This window comes from Branchiostoma belcheri, unplaced genomic scaffold, assembly GCF_001625305.1.
Source record: "Branchiostoma belcheri isolate BF01 breed outbred unplaced genomic scaffold, Haploidv18h27 scaffold16, whole genome shotgun sequence".
In the NCBI taxonomy this organism is placed as follows: domain Eukaryota; kingdom Metazoa; phylum Chordata; class Leptocardii; order Amphioxiformes; family Branchiostomatidae; genus Branchiostoma; species Branchiostoma belcheri.
The window spans coordinates 1,576,371-1,593,867 of NW_017803046.1; the positions used below are offsets into that span (position 1 = coordinate 1,576,371).

At 41.2% G+C, this 17,497-nt stretch overlaps 2 protein-coding genes across 2 annotated transcripts in view; both read left to right on the top strand.

Annotated features, from left to right (window-relative positions):
* LOC109466018 overlaps nt 1-8,949 on the top strand; it is an 11,251-nt gene extending 2,302 nt beyond the window's left edge. Inside the window, exons 2-11 of the mRNA XM_019763542.1 lie at nt 2,547-2,649; nt 2,919-2,990; nt 3,340-3,438; nt 4,550-4,644; nt 4,898-5,091; nt 5,378-5,554; nt 5,905-6,121; nt 6,478-6,555; nt 6,799-6,882; nt 7,125-8,949. Coding sequence (XP_019619101.1) covers nt 2,547-2,649; nt 2,919-2,990; nt 3,340-3,438; nt 4,550-4,644; nt 4,898-5,091; nt 5,378-5,554; nt 5,905-6,121; nt 6,478-6,555; nt 6,799-6,882; nt 7,125-7,257 — 1,252 coding nt within the window. The 3' untranslated portion in view covers nt 7,258-8,949. The remainder of the gene's footprint in view (nt 1-2,546; nt 2,650-2,918; nt 2,991-3,339; nt 3,439-4,549; nt 4,645-4,897; nt 5,092-5,377; nt 5,555-5,904; nt 6,122-6,477; nt 6,556-6,798; nt 6,883-7,124) is intronic.
* Nucleotides 8,950-8,999: 50 nt separating this feature from the next.
* On the top strand, nt 9,000-16,802 carry LOC109465889 (keratin, type I cytoskeletal 23-like). Its single transcript, XM_019763377.1, has 5 exons — nt 9,000-12,923; nt 14,984-15,044; nt 15,530-15,706; nt 15,985-16,110; nt 16,533-16,802. Exons 1-5 carry the CDS (start codon nt 12,523-12,525, stop codon nt 16,800-16,802), a joined length of 1,035 nt encoding a protein of 344 aa, XP_019618936.1. The 5' UTR covers nt 9,000-12,522.
* Nucleotides 16,803-17,497: the final 695 nt, after the last annotated feature.

Sequence of the window (17,497 nt, forward strand, 5' to 3'; positions counted from 1 at the left end):
AAGAACACCAAATACACCAAAAATCCGGATAAGAATATTTATTTCCCCTAAAGACTTTTTGAGTTATACATTTATTCACAAGAATTTCGTTATGTAGTGGTGGAAATTAGCGTTACTTTTCAAACAAAGAAAACTATTTGAGCGGGCGTCCCCACGCTTGTTTTTGCCGGCAGAGAAACTCAACCAATCAGAGACGCGTAGCAGGCACACGTGATGTAAGATTTGCATATTTCCCGGGGAAAATGTGTATTTTTATATGTGTTTCTTTTAATACCGTCCAGGTCATACTCACAGTTACGTTCATGTTAACGTATTAACCTATATTTATATAACGTTAACAAAATTATCTATAAAGGAACTTGATTTGTGTTGAACAGTGACTTCGTTTTTGTATGCCCAAAATGATAAAGAAAGCATGCTTATAATTACTTTGGATAAAGCAGCTACATGCACCCGCGGATCCAGAGGGGGGCGCATCCGGCGTTCGCCAGCCAGCCGCCGATCTCAGTGGAACCACGGCCGAAAATAAATACCCCCGTAAGAGTAAAAACAACTCTAAGAGGGTTGGTAAGATTTAAAATGGTCTGCACGCCGTGAACGTTCTTTTTCGTCGTAACGTAACACGAATATAACATGGTAGTTGTGCCTCAACTGATGATGGCCAGTTCTAATGCACTTTCGGCTCTAGTTAACACAGAAATCTTTAACAAAGATTATATCCATGTAATGCATGCCGTTACAAAGGTTCAGTTGACAGAAATCTTTTCATTTCGTATCACGAAATCTCTTTAAATCCTAAGAAATGCTACAGGAAAATTAATTTGGAGCGGGACTATACCAGCCAGCGGTACGAAGTGAAAATGCGGGGTTTGCTACAATATTTGGGCCTTTGAAATCTTTTGCCGCCCGCCCGGTGGGCGGGGCCATGCCTGTGCTGAGGGCGTGACGCCGCTCTGTCTGATCAGGACGTGCCGACTCGTCTTGGCAACACGTGGGAACGTCCCAGCGACGAGAAGCTTTCCACCTTTGATTTTGTGACATAAGCAGTAGTTTACGAGATATTTTTAAAAAACCTTTTCGCTCGTTCCCGTTCAGAATAGTAAGCCCCAGTAGCCCCTCGTTCTTGTTTTGGTTTGCATCAAATTTTAAATTCGGAAGCACAGGCTCACTCCTCCGCAATCGAATTTTTTATAAACTAGCTACGCCGAGCTAACTTTTCCGTGGTCCGGCCAGGTTACAGCAGGCAAGGTGGCCCCATTCAATGTGTGTCTTCCGCTGACACCCGGCGCTCCAGAATTTAGTATTGTCCTAAAAATTTTGTGAACTCTTGAAAATGGTAAACACGTGCGCGGCGCTCCGTCGCCACGGCCGGTACTTCACATGTTGTCACATTAGTGTTATCCGGTAGTGTATTTGAGTGCTGCGATGTTGTGACCGCGCGTTCCCCGCGATCGGAAAATGATTTAAGTGATCCGGTCTATAAAGAGGCGGCATTTCCTTTTGTATTTGGTTCTTTTTTTTCGCTAACTTAGATGCATCGCGAACTCTTTATTTGCCCCGTTCCGTGAAATTTAGTCGTCCAAAACATAGATGCATTTTCAATATTCTATTTTCTCAGTCGTAAAATGTACCGACAGGCACATGAATGTACTGAAAACATCAGTATTACTTCGTTGGTTAGTTGCTCAGAAATGACTCTAAAATACACAAGAGAGAAAAATAGCGTTATAGCCGGCTGCTAAGTAAACAAACATGGCGTCTGGCCGGGTCGATTCCGCCGATTCATAGTGATTTCTTATTCCCAACGTCATATAACAAAGTCATATACGACTTATTTCATGCCAGAATGTAGCAACTTGCGGTACCTGCATCAAAGACCTCTTCATTTCGGTAAATTTCACTTCTGTACGGCGATCGCGTTAAACAAGACATTTCGTAGTCGGCAATGTAAACAAACATGGCGACTGGTCGGCTCGCCTCCGCGATCGCCAATTCATAACGATTTCTTGTTCCCGCGGCGATATACACGTTACTTCATGTCAAAATACAGCAATTCGGTATGTCATCTCATCATATCAGGGTGTATTCCGGTAGATTTTAGCCTCCTATATGTGTTTTCCGGTGTTTTCCGGTGTTTAACTCTGTTTTCCGGTGTATTCCGGTAAATAGGCAGACCCGTATCTGAGCAGAATTTCTTTCAGCCCCCACCCCCATACATAATTTGGAATCTCACTTCTCAGTGTGACGATCTAGGACAATTTTAGCATCACAGATCATGTTTTTTCAGACACAGCTGTGTCTGAAAAAACTACGTACTAGTAGTCTGATGAATGAGGTTAAAAAAATTCTAGATCTAAATCCTTGGTCTGAGAAACACAAATACAAAATTGATGTTTGTCAATTGATACAAAGAAATTCTCAATATGTAAGCAAACGTTGTGAAATTTTTTTACATGTTTTTCATCAGTTATGATTTGAGTATATGATATTTATATTGTGCAATGTACCTACATGCACTAGAAGTACCAACATCTTTCCTTGTTTAGCTTTTTCATTGACCATATCAACAAGAAGACAAGCTGGACAGACCCGCGCACCACCATGCAGGTGCCGCAGCCGCAGCCAGCTGCACCCAGGTCACCTGCCAGGGTAGGTACAGCTGCAGCACCTGCAGAATCAATGGCTGAAACAGCACAGCCCATTGTAAATGATTAAATCATAATGATCAGAAGTCAGGAGTTTTCCTTCCAACATCCTGTTTTTCATAATGGCTTCTTGCAGAAATTTTACATAAAAATGTCAGAGAACCAGCTAATGATTAGTTGACTTGTGCAAAATTTGCTGTTATTTGCCGTCTACAAGTCGTATGCTCGTATGCTCGATTGCTCATAAACTATTCGTAATTGTCATTCTAACAGAGCCCCCGCCAAGAAAACATCCAGATGACTCATGTTGCTAAACCCAAGTGTAAGACATGCCATATTAAGGAGGTAAGTCTTGTTTGTTAAATTGTTTGGTTGTTTGTTTGCCATGTTGTAAGGTCTGGTACGTCAGTTTTGCTGTGCCATTGAAAATGATAAAATAAGCACATTTTATGGCTGCATATCCTATACAAAAATAGTTTTTCTGAGATGTCATGCCTTCTATTGCAAGCACATGATGTCTTCTTTATGCAATGAAAAAAATAGAAGCGATAGGTCGATATTTATGGCATTCATAACTGCAATCAGCTACTATGTGCAAGAGGCCCACTCTCGCCGACATTGGCTGACTGCAAAATAATGTAATGTCAGGTAAAGTTTATTACGTTAAAGGCACACAATTTCCTGTAATGGACAGGTCCAGTATCCAGGGTGGGAATGTTGGAACTGCCAACAGAACAGACGTTCACAACAACAACAACAACAACAACAACAACAATTAAGAGAACAGGAACAGGTTAGTATAGTATTGTGTTCGATTGTATGTGTTCAGGATCATTGTGCAAATGATTGTTGATTATTTGACTCTTGAAGGTTTTTGTTCTGTTGCATGTGAATGAGCTATGTGTTCATGCATACATGTACTGTTAGATGTAGCAATCATGTTATATACATGTACTAAGCAAGGACATTAATGTCCTTGTACTAAGTAATATCAAAACAACTGGAACTGAAATTAGATTGTGAAGAGTTAACAATACAATGGTATACATGTGGTTACACATTTTTGTCATAAAACTGTTAACTCTAGGAGGATGCCACCAGTACACTCAATGACTAAATACAGGGGGATTATTTTTCAAAGTTTGCTTGTTAAGTTTGAAGGGCTGTTGACATGTCCGTAGGAGGAAGACTTGCCTCCCCGTCCCCGTACTGCTGCCGGCAGGGAGCTCCATAACCTGCTACAGGAGGGTATTATGGCTGTAAGGCTCTGCTGTGATGGGTGCAGACCTTTTGCTGTGTACTCTCCTTGTAAAGCTGTTCTAGCTTACTTCTCTTATCTAAAATTAGGAATATCCGTAATGCTGTTTAACACATCTAACACAAGAGAATATTCCATTCAAATTCTTTGTTTTTAATATTTTATGTACTGTGGTTTTCCTAAATCTTACATAGAAAACCAGTTACAAATGTGCTGCATCAATATCTTTGACATTCCCAACAAGTTTCTATCTTTAGATCTAACTTACTAAGTTTGCTTAGTGTGGAGTAAGACAGTAATTTTATTTTTCAGTAAGACAAGTAGTCTGTGTCATTTGATGGAAAATGTATGGTCAATTGTTCAGTGTGACTGGATATGTTGACCATAACAGTACTAAGCCCCTCTCTGCTGAAATTATTGCACTCTGTGGAGAAGAAATGTTTAAGCCCCTCTCTGCTGAAATTTTTGCAATCTGTGGAGAACAAATGATGCGCATCATCTGGATCCCAATAGCAGATCATATACCAAGACCCAAAGAAATCCGTCCAGCCCACCGTGAGTTACAGCTGCAAACACACTAGCAACAGAACCCTTCCTTGGACGGATGTCTCCTTCCCCGGAGGTAATAATGTGTACTTCTCTGCAGGATACATCCTTTACCATTGACACCGCTGCCCTAAACAGACTGTGTCATGCCTACCCTGCTGCCAAGAGAGATATCATCAGTACAACACTGGAGCTGTAAGTTTGTTTCTAACCATTTCAAAAATAAGGACATGTGCGTGGAATGAGATTCATTGACTTAGAAGATATAAATGTATAATGTTGTCACATTCACTGCTACATTTAAATATGGGAGGTAGCTTTGGAAAGGTTGGCTATTCACATGTGAACAAATTTTAGAGGAATGTATTTTCTACTATTCTAGGCACAGTTTTTAAACAAAACAGTATTGGTATGTGCTAACTATGACTTCTACCGTCATGGTCACCAGTCTGATGAACGATGAGCGAGAGACAGCGGACACTCTGGAGCAGATGGGGTACAGGAAGCGAGGTGCCACCCCAAAGGCTTCCCCAACAAAGACAACCCCCAAGAAACCCTCTCCTAAGAAGACTACCACAGTACCCAAGCCACCGGCGCAACCTGCACATCCTCCACAACTTACCGAGGCCCAGAAAAATAGAGGTAAATGCTTCTTTTTGTTGTTTGTCCGTCTTTTCTTTTCCATCTGTTGCATACACAAAAAATGTACCAGGCAATGTACTGTACATTTGACTGTAGCAATAGCCCAGTGCTTACTTTACATTCACACAGATTCAGCCCTCAGCCAGGTTACACCAAGTACAGTTGATTACCCGGTATATATAGAGAGAAATAGAGATGGGCACTGCCATATACACAAAAAAGTATGGGAATGATTTTATCATAACTAATAACTGTGGTCTAAACGTAGAGTTTTCCTTTTCCACAGTGAGGTCGGAGGTCAAGGCCCTGTATCCCAACATGCCTCACACGGTGGTCCAGATGGCGCTGGAGTCAGCTGACTATGATAAGGAGAAAGTCGTGCAGCTGCTGAAGTTCATGCAGGACGACCAACAGCCTGCTGCTTCTACTAGTTCCAGATCTTCACATGTCACTGAGCCAACAGGTGGGGATACAAAAGGCATCCAATGCGGCAAAATGGGATTTTCAAAGCCAATTTTTTTGTCATTCTTTTGATGTACTAAGTTGAATCAATCCTATCCCTGGACAGCATACTGATAACGTTGAGGCAAAAATGCGATGTCGCTGACGGAAAACGTTTGCTTGTTTTGTATTGTAGGTTAGCTCTAGCTATAATTTATGGGTGGTACCCCAAAAATTAAGAGACTGTTTGACTGTTTTGACTGTGATTTCTGTCAGGATCCATGGCACTTCGGGTATTTGTTCTTGTTGCTTCTGAAAAAAAAGTACATGTATATACAATGTATGTAAACCTATCCTGTGTTGTGCCCCCAGCCGGCCCAGCGCGGACCACCTCTCCTGCCAGGTTTGACAGCAGTAGCGGCTCCCAGCCCGTGGAGTTCTCCAGCTCACTGCAAGCTCCCGTGTTTGGGGACGACACCGCCGGGCACCGCGCCCAGCGCGCCAGGAGTCCCAAGTCTGGCTCACGCGGACCCTCTGTGGGGAAAACAGCACAGAAGAGTCCGATCAAGACTATGATTGGTAGTTCCAGGTAAGTATAGATACTGGTATCCATAAAATAGTACCATTTTTCCACTCATCTAACACCATTGTTCAGTCAGTACTTAAGCCTTCTATCGCAACTCATTCTTCACAAACCTCTGGAAACGTCTGTATATATAGGATTTGATTCATGTGTGTTTTGTATGTATTTCGGTTTTGTTCCTGTACTAAATATGGCCAGTGAGAGCCTGAAACAAATAAATAAGTGAAGAAAACTTCATTTCAGCTCTTGTTTAACCCTCGGAGCAAATCATCTAAATGTCCATTAGAAGTGGGGAAACACATTACAGAGAAAACAAGATTTTTTGTTTAATGTCCTCAAAGCTTGTTCTTACTTTCTTGCAGCTCTGTACAGTCCAGGATCAAAACTTCTTCAAAGACTACCACTCGTGCCACAACCACAGCTAGAACTAAACCCTCAAGGTAGTACAGTATTTCATATGGCACAACTCTCTTCAATTGTCACAAAATGCATTATAATGAAGAAAATAGAAATTCCTACTTCATCCATAGAAATGTATATGTAGAATCATTTCCATAAAAGTTGCTAGAAATTTCTGAAGTAAAACATTTACTGCACTTAATTGCCAAAAAAATGTGTGTAGATAAGAAGTTGAGTAAATTAAGATGATTCTGGAAATTTTGGGTCCTCTCTTTTGCCAACAGTGCAGGCTATGTGTCCCCCCTACGGAACAAGCCGAATGGTCCGGACCATTCTCTGCTCAATGGACCTAACCGTGAACTGCTCATGTGAGTTTCTTACATTTATAAAGATTTAACATTTTGGGTAATCATTGTGGATAGTGTTTTAAAAACTTTTACACATTGACATTTCGAATGTAACAGGAGAACCGTGTATATTTATTGTAAACGTGTCTGTTAGCCAGGTAATACTGGTTACATCAACTACAATCAGATAAGGTCATATTTTTGTGTCATGACCTCTTTAAAATAGAATATCTATCCTTCTGAACACTGTTGTCCCTATACAGGAAGGATTATGTGGAGCAGCATGGCCCTAACCCTGAGTACGTGAAGGGGCCAGCCCTCAGGGAGGGGGCAAAACCACACCTTGCCAAGGGGCCAAACCCTGAGCTCATCCAAGGCCCCGCTCACTTCAACTGAACATCACTGCAGCCTGCACAGACAGAACAACAACAACAAGAATGCTCTCAAAGTCAGTTACGTACATTTCAAACCAAAACAAACATAAACTTACCTTCAGGTACTACTGCTATTGTTGTTGTTGACGTGTATTTAGCATTCAAGTAAGATGTGTATATTCTTCTCAGGACATTTTTTTCTCTGCGAGCACTTTTTTGTGTGCCTTTTTTCATGCACTTTGTTGTTTCCACATGATTGCATGTATGATTCATGACAATTAGCCAAGACCAGACACATAACCAGTAGGTATATATCAGTGTACTCAATAGATATGATGTTGATCTATAATACTATTTGTAAATGTGGATTGAGATATTGAATTGTAAGGTACAATGATATAGTTATTATGTGATTAAGGTTGTCTTTTAGACAGCTGAATTGTGTATCTTGTGGAACTGAATGTACAGTAAGTGTCTCACTGGAATATTTGCTTATACACTAGGGTAAACAATGTTGTGTCTTATGGCCTGTTGTGTCCATAACACAGTACATGTATATGACTAGCTAGGTACATATACCTTGCCAGTTTTACATGAAGACACATTTGCATTTGCTTTTTTATATGTACATAATTGTTGTATTGTTGTACTCCTAGGAAATGAGTATGGGAAATGTTTTCTCTGTTAGAAAGTTATGGAAAGAGGGGAAGAAGGAAAGAGGACATGACGCAAAATTGTTTTTAAAAACAAGTGACCAAGGATGGTTTGTGTAAGGTAAAGTTTGTATTGAACAACTGGTACCTTCAGGTCCATTGTAAAGTGTGAGATGCTATTCCAGATGAGACTGGGTTTTGCATGATGTGATAATGTGTATATAAGATTCTCAATGATAATTAAGAACATGGAGAGAGGGAATGAGTGTAGCTAACTTCATTCATCAGAACACAGTACCTTTTTGATACATGTAGTGTTTAATCAAAAATGTCTTAGGTAATAATCCCCTGGGCCTCAACAAGGGTAACAATGCCGTTGTTAAGGACCCCTTATATTTTGATGATTTTCAGGACCCTCTAGTGATAATTCATTGAAATTTAACCCAAGGAATTATTTCTTTTAGATATCCCTTAGGTAGGTAGTAATTCCCTTGAACTATAATTCCTTTTATACTGACATGCTCTCTGTTTCCTGGGAGTTAACCCAGGGTAATAATTCCTTTGTTACGAATTTCTTAGGTAATAATTCCCTGGGACTTTTGGTTAAGAACCGTTTAGGTAATAATTCCTTGGGACTCCACCTAGGGTAATAATGCCTACTTTTAGGACCCTGCAATTGTAATAATCATCTGGGACTTGATTAGGGTTATGATACCTTGTGATCAAGCTGTTTTTGTTGTTGGGATCCCTTCCGTTTTAATTTCCTAGGTCATACCCATGGTAATGATTCCATTGTTCACCTGTACTACAGGTGATAATTCCATGAGTCATACCCAGGGTAATAAAATTCAGGTGATAATTCCCTGGGCCATACCCAGGGTAATTATTCCTTTGCTAAGTACACCTCTAGGTAATAATTCCCTGGACCCAGGGTGATAATTCCTTTGTTAAATACAGCTCTAGGTAATAATTCCCTGGGACTGACCCAGGGTGATAATTCCTTTGTAAAATACACCTCTAGGTAATAATTCCCTGAGACTGGCCCAGGGTGATAATTCCTTTGTTAAATTCAGCTTTAGGTAATAATTCCCTGAGACTGGCCCAGGGTGATAATTCCTTTGTAAAATACACCTCTAGGTAATAATTCCCTGAGACTGGCCCAGGGTGATAATTCCTTTGTTAAATTCAGCTTTAGGTAATAATTCCCTGAGACTGGCCCAGGGTAATAATTCCTTTGCTAAGCACACCTTTAGGTGATAATTCTCTGGGTCATACCCAGGGTGATAATTCCTTTGTTTGGGACTGACCCAGGGTAATAATTCCTTCTAGGTAATAATTCCCTGGGTCATACCGGGGGTGATAATTCCTTTGTCAAGTACACCATTAGGTAATGATTCCCTTGGTGATAATACCTTTGTTAAATACACCTCCAGGTAATAATTCCCTGGGACTGACCCAGGGTAATAATTCCTTTGTTTGGGGCACATTTGATTTAGGTGATAATTTCTTAGTTCCATCTAGGGTAATAATTCCTTTGCTAAGGACCACTGAGGTATCAATTCCCTGAGACTCACCCAGGATGATACCCTTTAGGTGATGGACCCATTTAGGGTAATCATACCTATGTCCCTGACCCAAGGTGCTATATACACCTCTAGGTAATAATCCCCTGGACCAATCCAGGGTAATAATTCCTTTGTTGAAGACCACTTGGGTAATACTGGTAGGTTGTATTTTCTTTGAGAACCAGAGGTGATAATTCCTTTATCAAAATAAGCTTTCTATGTATTTCCACCGTAGGTAATAATCCTGTGGTTGGTAATTATCATTTCTGGGTGATATTATTCCTTTGATAAGGACTCGTAGATGATTCCTTTGACAAAGATCCAGAGGTAATAATTCCTTTGATAATGACTCAGGGGTAATAATTCCTTTAATATGAACCCAGAGATGATAATGCATTTGATAAGGACCAATAGGTAATAATTCCTTTGAAAACCCAGAGGTGATAATGCCTTTGATAAGAACTCAGAGGTAATAATTCCTTTCATAATGACTTATAGGTAATAATTCCTTTCATAATGGCCAATAGGTAATAAATAATTCCTTTGCAGACCCAGAGGTGATAATGCTTTGATAAGGGTCCATCTTCCTTTTGTAAGAACACAGGTGATAATTCCTTTATCTAGGTAATAATTCCATTGTTCTGAATATAATCCAAATTGGAAGGTGATAATTCCTTGGTTGGGACAGAGGGTTTTTACCTCTGCACCCATGTAACAGTTCTTACTGCAGATTTCATATTCCTGTGTCATACCAGATATTTAAATCTTAGTTGAAATAGAAATTTAAAGTCCACCAAGGCATATGATACTTTCTTCATCATATCTGCTGTTTGTTCTAGCACTAAAAGATTTCTTGTGTTACCATATTTGTCTGTTACATGTGCATATAAGTTATGTTTTTTAATATTTGTATGACTTTATGTTGTGGACAAACAATACCCTGTGCATTAATGTTCATATATTTAAACCACTCTTTTCCAAGATTTTCTGTGTAACAACATTTCTTTTTTTATACTCACATGGACGTACAACCTGAGACTTCTTTTAAACATAAATGAAGACATTTTTTTTAATCAGGACAATATCCAGTTGATAGTATCATACTCATAATGTGTGTAATCGGCAGCACATTTAAAGATAAATGCATTTTCAGGTTGATTAAAGAATCTTTCCCCTCCAAAGGTATTACTGTCTTCACTATCACTACAAAGAAGTAATTTTCTGCATTCTATGAATTTCTGTTGTTGGCCACTTAACTTATCCTCTTTCTTTGCCATGCGAACAAATTTCGGTAGCTGTTGATTTTAAAGTTACTATGATTTTGGCTGATCCCCCAACATATATATGAATCAGTCATGTAAATAAGTCTAGCCCTGCCCTAGGGAGAAAGCTGACACCGGAGCGAAGCGTCATAACGTTACACTATTGCAATATTTATGAGTGCATTCTGCATTCATAAGGCGGCAAAAACTCATGGTTACGGACTTGGAATTGCCATTCTGAAATGTCAGTCGGCTTTTTGAGCTACGAAGAATGTTTGTGAAATTAATCCAATCAAACTTTAATGCACAACAATTGTAACCGGTAAAATGTATGGAAAGTTCTTCAGAGGTACTACATATCAAACTGGTATCTACTATAACGTCTACTTAGCTACAGTAATGCTTACGAATTCTATGTATCAAGACTAACAGTACACTATTTCATATAGCCTATATAGGTGATGCAACAATGTACATGGAACATGGCTTGCATGATAATGCACAGGTGGTCTATATCTCTACAGACATGACACTACGCTATTATGAGTAATTAATCAAAACGAAGGAAATATGACCTTTTAGTCCTATGAGACATGTCGAAGGTCGTTTGAAAATACTCAGGTCAGCTTTCATTTCCAGCATGGGATATTTCTAAGAAGGGCTATTTTGTGACATCTTATTTTTCGATTCCTCTTTGAAAAAAAAGCTCTTTGCGGTCTCTGCCTAAATCGATGTTACTAAATCATATTGATTTAAACATGTGTTAAACTTAAAAGCTCCATTGACTAAAACCGGCTCCAAAGGAGTTCAAATTATTAGAAAGGGAAAGTTATTAATCCAACGCACAATGTACGTACACAAATTATGTAGTCTACGGCTGTCCTCAGGCGATCCGCCGCGCTCGGCAGACTGTTGTCTTTCAAACCATAGGTTAATCGCAAGGGCGCAGTCGTAACTCGTAAATGCCAGTAATTCATTGATTGGTTGGTATGTTGGATAGTTAATAATCATGGAGCCGTGAAAAATGAAGTTGTTCATTTGACAACCAATGACAATGAAGAACTGTTCCTTAAAGAAGGAAAGTTCTGCCTAAATAGACTATTTCTTGTCACACATCGCTGAATATGTTACAATGGGACAGAAACTATCCAGTGCTTTTGAAGGACACATGATCTTTGCGTGTTAGATGTCACCGCTCACATCGTGCACTCATGACCCGTCCTCTGTTCATCTTTGTGACCTGTGTGACTCTCAGTCGCTCACTGCTGGTCGTCTTACCGGTTCTACTTAATGTGCCACCCCGGGGCTCCCGTTTATAGGACGTTTAGATGAGACAAGATATAAGGTTGTTTTTCTGTGGTGTGAGTTATCAAGCGCCATGTTAGATTAACGATGAGCTACACCAGCAATTATCACAAACCCGGGCTGGCGTCGACGCTGGGCAGTTTCTTCAGCTTCGGCCAGTCAGGGTCGCGGTCACAGTCGCTGTCGTCCCGATGGGCCGGGTCCAGCTTCGTCCGGTCCTCCCAGGAAAGGAGAAGCTTCTCGGGGTCGACTCGTGCTTCTTCCCGGGCGTCCTACTCCGCGCAGACGGGCTACACGTCCCCGACCAGCCCGCCGCCAGTCAGCCGGGCGTACGGAGCCGACACGGGCCGGACCCGCCTGCTGGTGAGAACCTCCAGCCGCCCCCTCTCTCCGCCGCTCCAGCGGGGAGTACTCGTCCTCCCACCGGCAGGAGAAACCGCTGGCGTTCGTCCAGATCGAAACCAGTGGCCATGCGGCTGACGGGGGGCTGGAAAAAGTGGACATGGACGAGGTTTTCGGGAACAAGATCCCCCTATCACCGCCTACCCTCTCCCCCGTTCTTCTGTCGCCTAAAGCCGAAACTCGGCACTCTGTCAGAGCTAACGTTAGCAGCACAGTTGTATCTCAGGTGTCGTCTGACGTCCTGTCCCCCCGTGCCTTGTCCCCGGTGTCACCTCGAGCCCTGTCCCCGGTGTCCCCCCGTGCCCTGTCCCCGGTTTCCTCCCGTGCCCTCTCCCCGGTGCCATCCGGATCCCGTGCCCTGTCCCCAGTGTCGTCCCGCGCTCTCTCCCCGGTACAGTCCAACCTGACGTCCGTCAGCGCCAGTGAAGTTCAGGTGGACGTCGATGCTTATATTCGACGCACAGAGCAGTTGGAAAGAGACTTGGACCTGTTCAAAAACAGGTAGGGAAGACCACTTCAATTCACAAAAATATGTTAAAACGCTAGCTGCACAACTTACGGTACCTAAAATGTGAAGGTCGTCTTTCATTATTTTTAACCTCTGTCGACAATTATGGGTATCAGTTACAAATAATCTATAATTATTGTTTCAAAATAAATGGAAGGGTAGAACACAGGATAGAAAATATCGGAGTGTCCTACACGACAAACCGTTATCAAAGTTGTAACGCAAAGAGAAAGCATTTTGAATGCAGCTGAAAATGTAAAGTGGTAATAATTAAAATGTTAATATTATCACAACAGCAAGTATATTGGAAGTAGCATTAGTTGAGGATTCTCCTTTCTATTGTTTACTATTACTTTATAATTTAGAATGTTCTTGCAATTAGTCATCGGACATGAATTTGCAAGAAAGTTTGATTTTTTAAAGTCTGATTATTACCCTAATCTAAATCCGTTTTTAAAATAAAACTATTGTTACTCGTACGCGTATGGTGCACCCCACAGTTATTACAAACCTGTTAGCAAAGCTATATGTACACTGGGGATTTGTAAATATAGGAAACGCCTCAAAAGCTGAAAGCCGTACAGGAAGCCACAATTTGCCGGCTCGTTGGGAACATAATCACTACACAACAGGGGAGGGACGCAATTATCCGATCTCGATGGGCGATAAGCACCATACACCGACGCCAATAACGTGACTTTTGTCATTTGTCGGCAGTGTGAAATTATTAATGTAATTCCTCTGTGGTTCTTTCAAAGTTAACATGGATCTTTTTTTTTACTTTAGTCAAGAATGTTATGTGTTTGTGGTTAGCACAACTCGACAGGTTATGGCTGGAACTTGATGATTTGGTGTCGACAAAACGAAGGGCAAATTTGATAGTGGACATCTTTCTGTCTGTCTGTCGTCGTACTGTAGCAGAACTTCCGTTTTTTGTATCTCATTATGCATGTTTTGACAAGATGGGGATTTCATCTTTGTGACATATTATTTTAGGTCGAGGTTGACATCGCCATACAAGTATAATGCAAATTAGGGCATACTTTTCATAGATAATGAGACAACAATAATTGTTTAGCTAAGGTATGAGATCGTGGAGATCCAGTTTGTTATTCTATCATTGCTTTTGTCCATGTGATTTCGACTGACAAATTTGTAGATTAAATAGACGCCTGGAGCTGTAGTGAGGGAGTGACCCTGGGTACAGTTTGGGGCACAGCGACCTTGACAATAACCAAGTGGCTACACCGGTCTTTTGCAGAACTCATGATCAACAAAAGGAAGACACTCTTGGATATACCAAATGTTTGAATGTTAACAGGCTCTTTAAAGACACGTGGGCTTTATCTAAAAGGAAATTTGACACAAAAACTATTCAAAAGGTAACTACTGGATGGTTGTGTCAATATTAGTTACCGCGGCCAGTTGTAAAGGGGGGGGGGGCTTGGACGGGTCAGCGCACTTTCAGCATATACCCTGAGGGGTTGTGTGGCCCAAAGAATATCTTTTGATCCCTTGCCACGTCACAAGCCGCGAGACAAGCATGAAATGTCGTAAACACACCTGGTTCTATAGAAATCGTCCTTCACACATATCTTGCCTGAGGCACCGCATGTGTCACAAGCACGTGTGTTGATGCATATGAACACTATTATATAAAGTGACATAAAGCTTTGAACTTCAGAGTAATTCCAAGACGCAAATTTCCTCAAGTACAGTCAACTGCATTTTTGTAGCCTATCGCACGGGGGCTCCGCGCGATACATTCTCAAATGTATACATTTTTAAATGTAAAGATAGATATCAAAATATCTATCTTTGATTAACTTGAATCACAGACTTTTTGTTGTGAGTAAATGTTCTGGAAACGGACATATGGTTACCGTGCACTGTACTGACCAGGGGGAAGCTTCAATAGTTTATGACCACAGTCCTTTCCGCGGATGCAGAGGGTCTAAGATATTCAACAACATCGAACAAAAATACCGTATACCGATCTTGTAAAACGTTAACGGCGAACCAACAAGTCTAACGTTCTGTTTTGCGCTCCCAGGTATGAAAAAGAGGCCAGCATCAGGAAAGACCTAGAGAACCATCTTTCAGAGGCTAGAGAGGTCAGTAACTAAACTTAAGTAATTACGTAACAATATAACGGACAAAAAAAACAAGATGATTTGCTACTCCAAGTATAGCTTTCACATTTTTCAGTATATTCAAACTCGCGTTTACTTATAAACCATCATCAATTTCATCGAGTTGCTATTTGTATAATTTTTCAGTCTGAACAAGGACATTATACTATTGTACAATGTCCTTGGTCTGAAACATTATAATTGATTGAAAATAGCTTTTACACTTTCGTCCTTTTTTATTCAAATATTGGTACAATTTTTCAGTCATTATATTTGATTGAACTTTCTTCCTGTATATTCAAACTTGAATACCACCCGCACCCAGAATCAGTTTTTCGGTATGGTATAAGTATGGTTGCTTTACAATTCTTTGTATCAAATTAATGTACTGTATTGCGTTTTTTTTTGTGACGCCTCTGGGGCGGAGGCATTATCGTTTCCCAAACGTGTACCTTTCTCCACACCAGGAGATCACCGCGCTGTCCGGGATTAACCGCCGGCTGAAGGGCGATAACGAGGCTCTGAGGAAGCGGTGTCACACCGACGAAATCCACTGCAGCTCCGGCCTCATGGACATGCGCAGTCACTACGAGAAGGTCGTCAGGAACACCAAAAAGGACCTGGAGGCGTACTACATGGAGAGGGTAGGTACGGAAAGAAATGAAAAGAAAAAAGAAAAGAAAAGAAAAGAAAAAAGAAAAGAAAAGAAAAGAAAAAAGGAAAAGAGAGGAAAGGAAAAAGGAAAGATAAATATTTACAGGTAGCTCATACTACTAGACATATCCAACAATTGCAGCTTCTTGTGTTTGAAACTAAACTGTTTTCTGTTCAATAATGGTGTTTGCAGGATTTTTATATCGATACAATTGTCTCCAAGAGAGTTACAAAGTCATAAGTTATTCACCTCTACCTTACACTGCAGATCAGACGTGTTACGGACGAAGCCAAGCGGCACGCGGTAGAGCTGGGGAGGGTCACGGCCGACTGGAGGGAGCTGTCCGAGCAAATCAGGAGTCTGCAGAAGGAAAACGACCGACTACGGAGAATGGTTGGTGTTGTCTTAACCACTGTAGATATCTTCCATTTTTACCGTATCTTCTTCTTCTTCCGATAATACTAGTACCCATCTGCCATAGCCTGAGTGTCAGCCTATGTAGCTTTCGTCCGCTCCCCACGATGCGGTACCGGCCAAAACTGGCATATTGGGGGAAATTAAAGTTGCGTAAAATGCCTTTCCCAAGGGCACACCGCTCCCGGGGCATGTAGGTATAGTTTGGTTCGATTTCTTTTTGATGACTGATTCCTATACATGATCATGAGCAAAGGAAAATGTGAAACATGCAGCTTTGATGTAGTACATGTACTAGTATTTGATAGAACGACTTTATTTGGTCTACCGCTGTCGATGATAAGAAGCCCCGTCAACTGTTCAGTGGTTGCTCATTTCTAATTCTTTCTCTCCTCTGTCAGGCTGGATTCAAAGAGCCCTCGGGATCTTCCTCATCATCAACAACAACAACAACCAAGACAACAAAGTCTCCCACTAAAACCGTCACCTTCAGCAATGGTCCTCTTGAGTCCAAATCAAGCACAAGGGCGACCAAGGTCACGCTGAAATACGTCGATGCTCCCTCGACGTCTTCAAGTTCTGACGCTGAGGACGAACCTCAGATGGCGTCAGTACGTGCTAAGGGCAAGATTAGCTCTAACGTGAAAATCTCTAAAACTAGTGATGTGTAAATTACGTCAAGGTGTTGTCCATGATGCGCCTTTGATAGCATATATTTTTCAGTACCCTGCAATTGGTTCCGGATGTTACCGATTAGTTAGTAGGTGCTAGTAGCCTGGAATCCTAGAATTCTCAGTGGCATGGGGGGCACAGCGTAGCTCGAGCTCTTCGGCTCTGGGGCCAACGTGACTCCGAGGAAAGTTTGTTTCAGCCCCCTGATAAGATGTTTTTGGGAAACCATCACTGTGTGGGTTTCGTTGGCCAAGTAGCCTGGTGTCCAGTCTATCGTCCTATCACTTTGCAGGAGGTGGCATACATTCTGCTGAACTCTATTGTTGAAGTGACTGTTGGTAACCCAAGTTAGACGAATCTCATTGTCATGGGAGGATGGCGCTGGCGAATTCGGTGCTATATTTCTGTTTCGCAAAGTCTGTGAAAGATTTCACTTCATTAAGTTTTATACCAAAGGTCGTGGATAGGGTATAGGTTGTGTCAACTTGTCTGGGCTCATGGTCGGGTAAGAAGGAAGACACAAAGTGTTTGTATAAATATAATTCATGGGTGCAGTTGTTGTCAATGTCATATTTATTGAAATAATTCCTATCTTAATTTATAAGTATCATTTTATTACCATTGGAATAAATGCTATTTATTGAAAGGTCTACCTCTGTGTCGTATTTTATTTCAATACGTTCACATTGTCTGA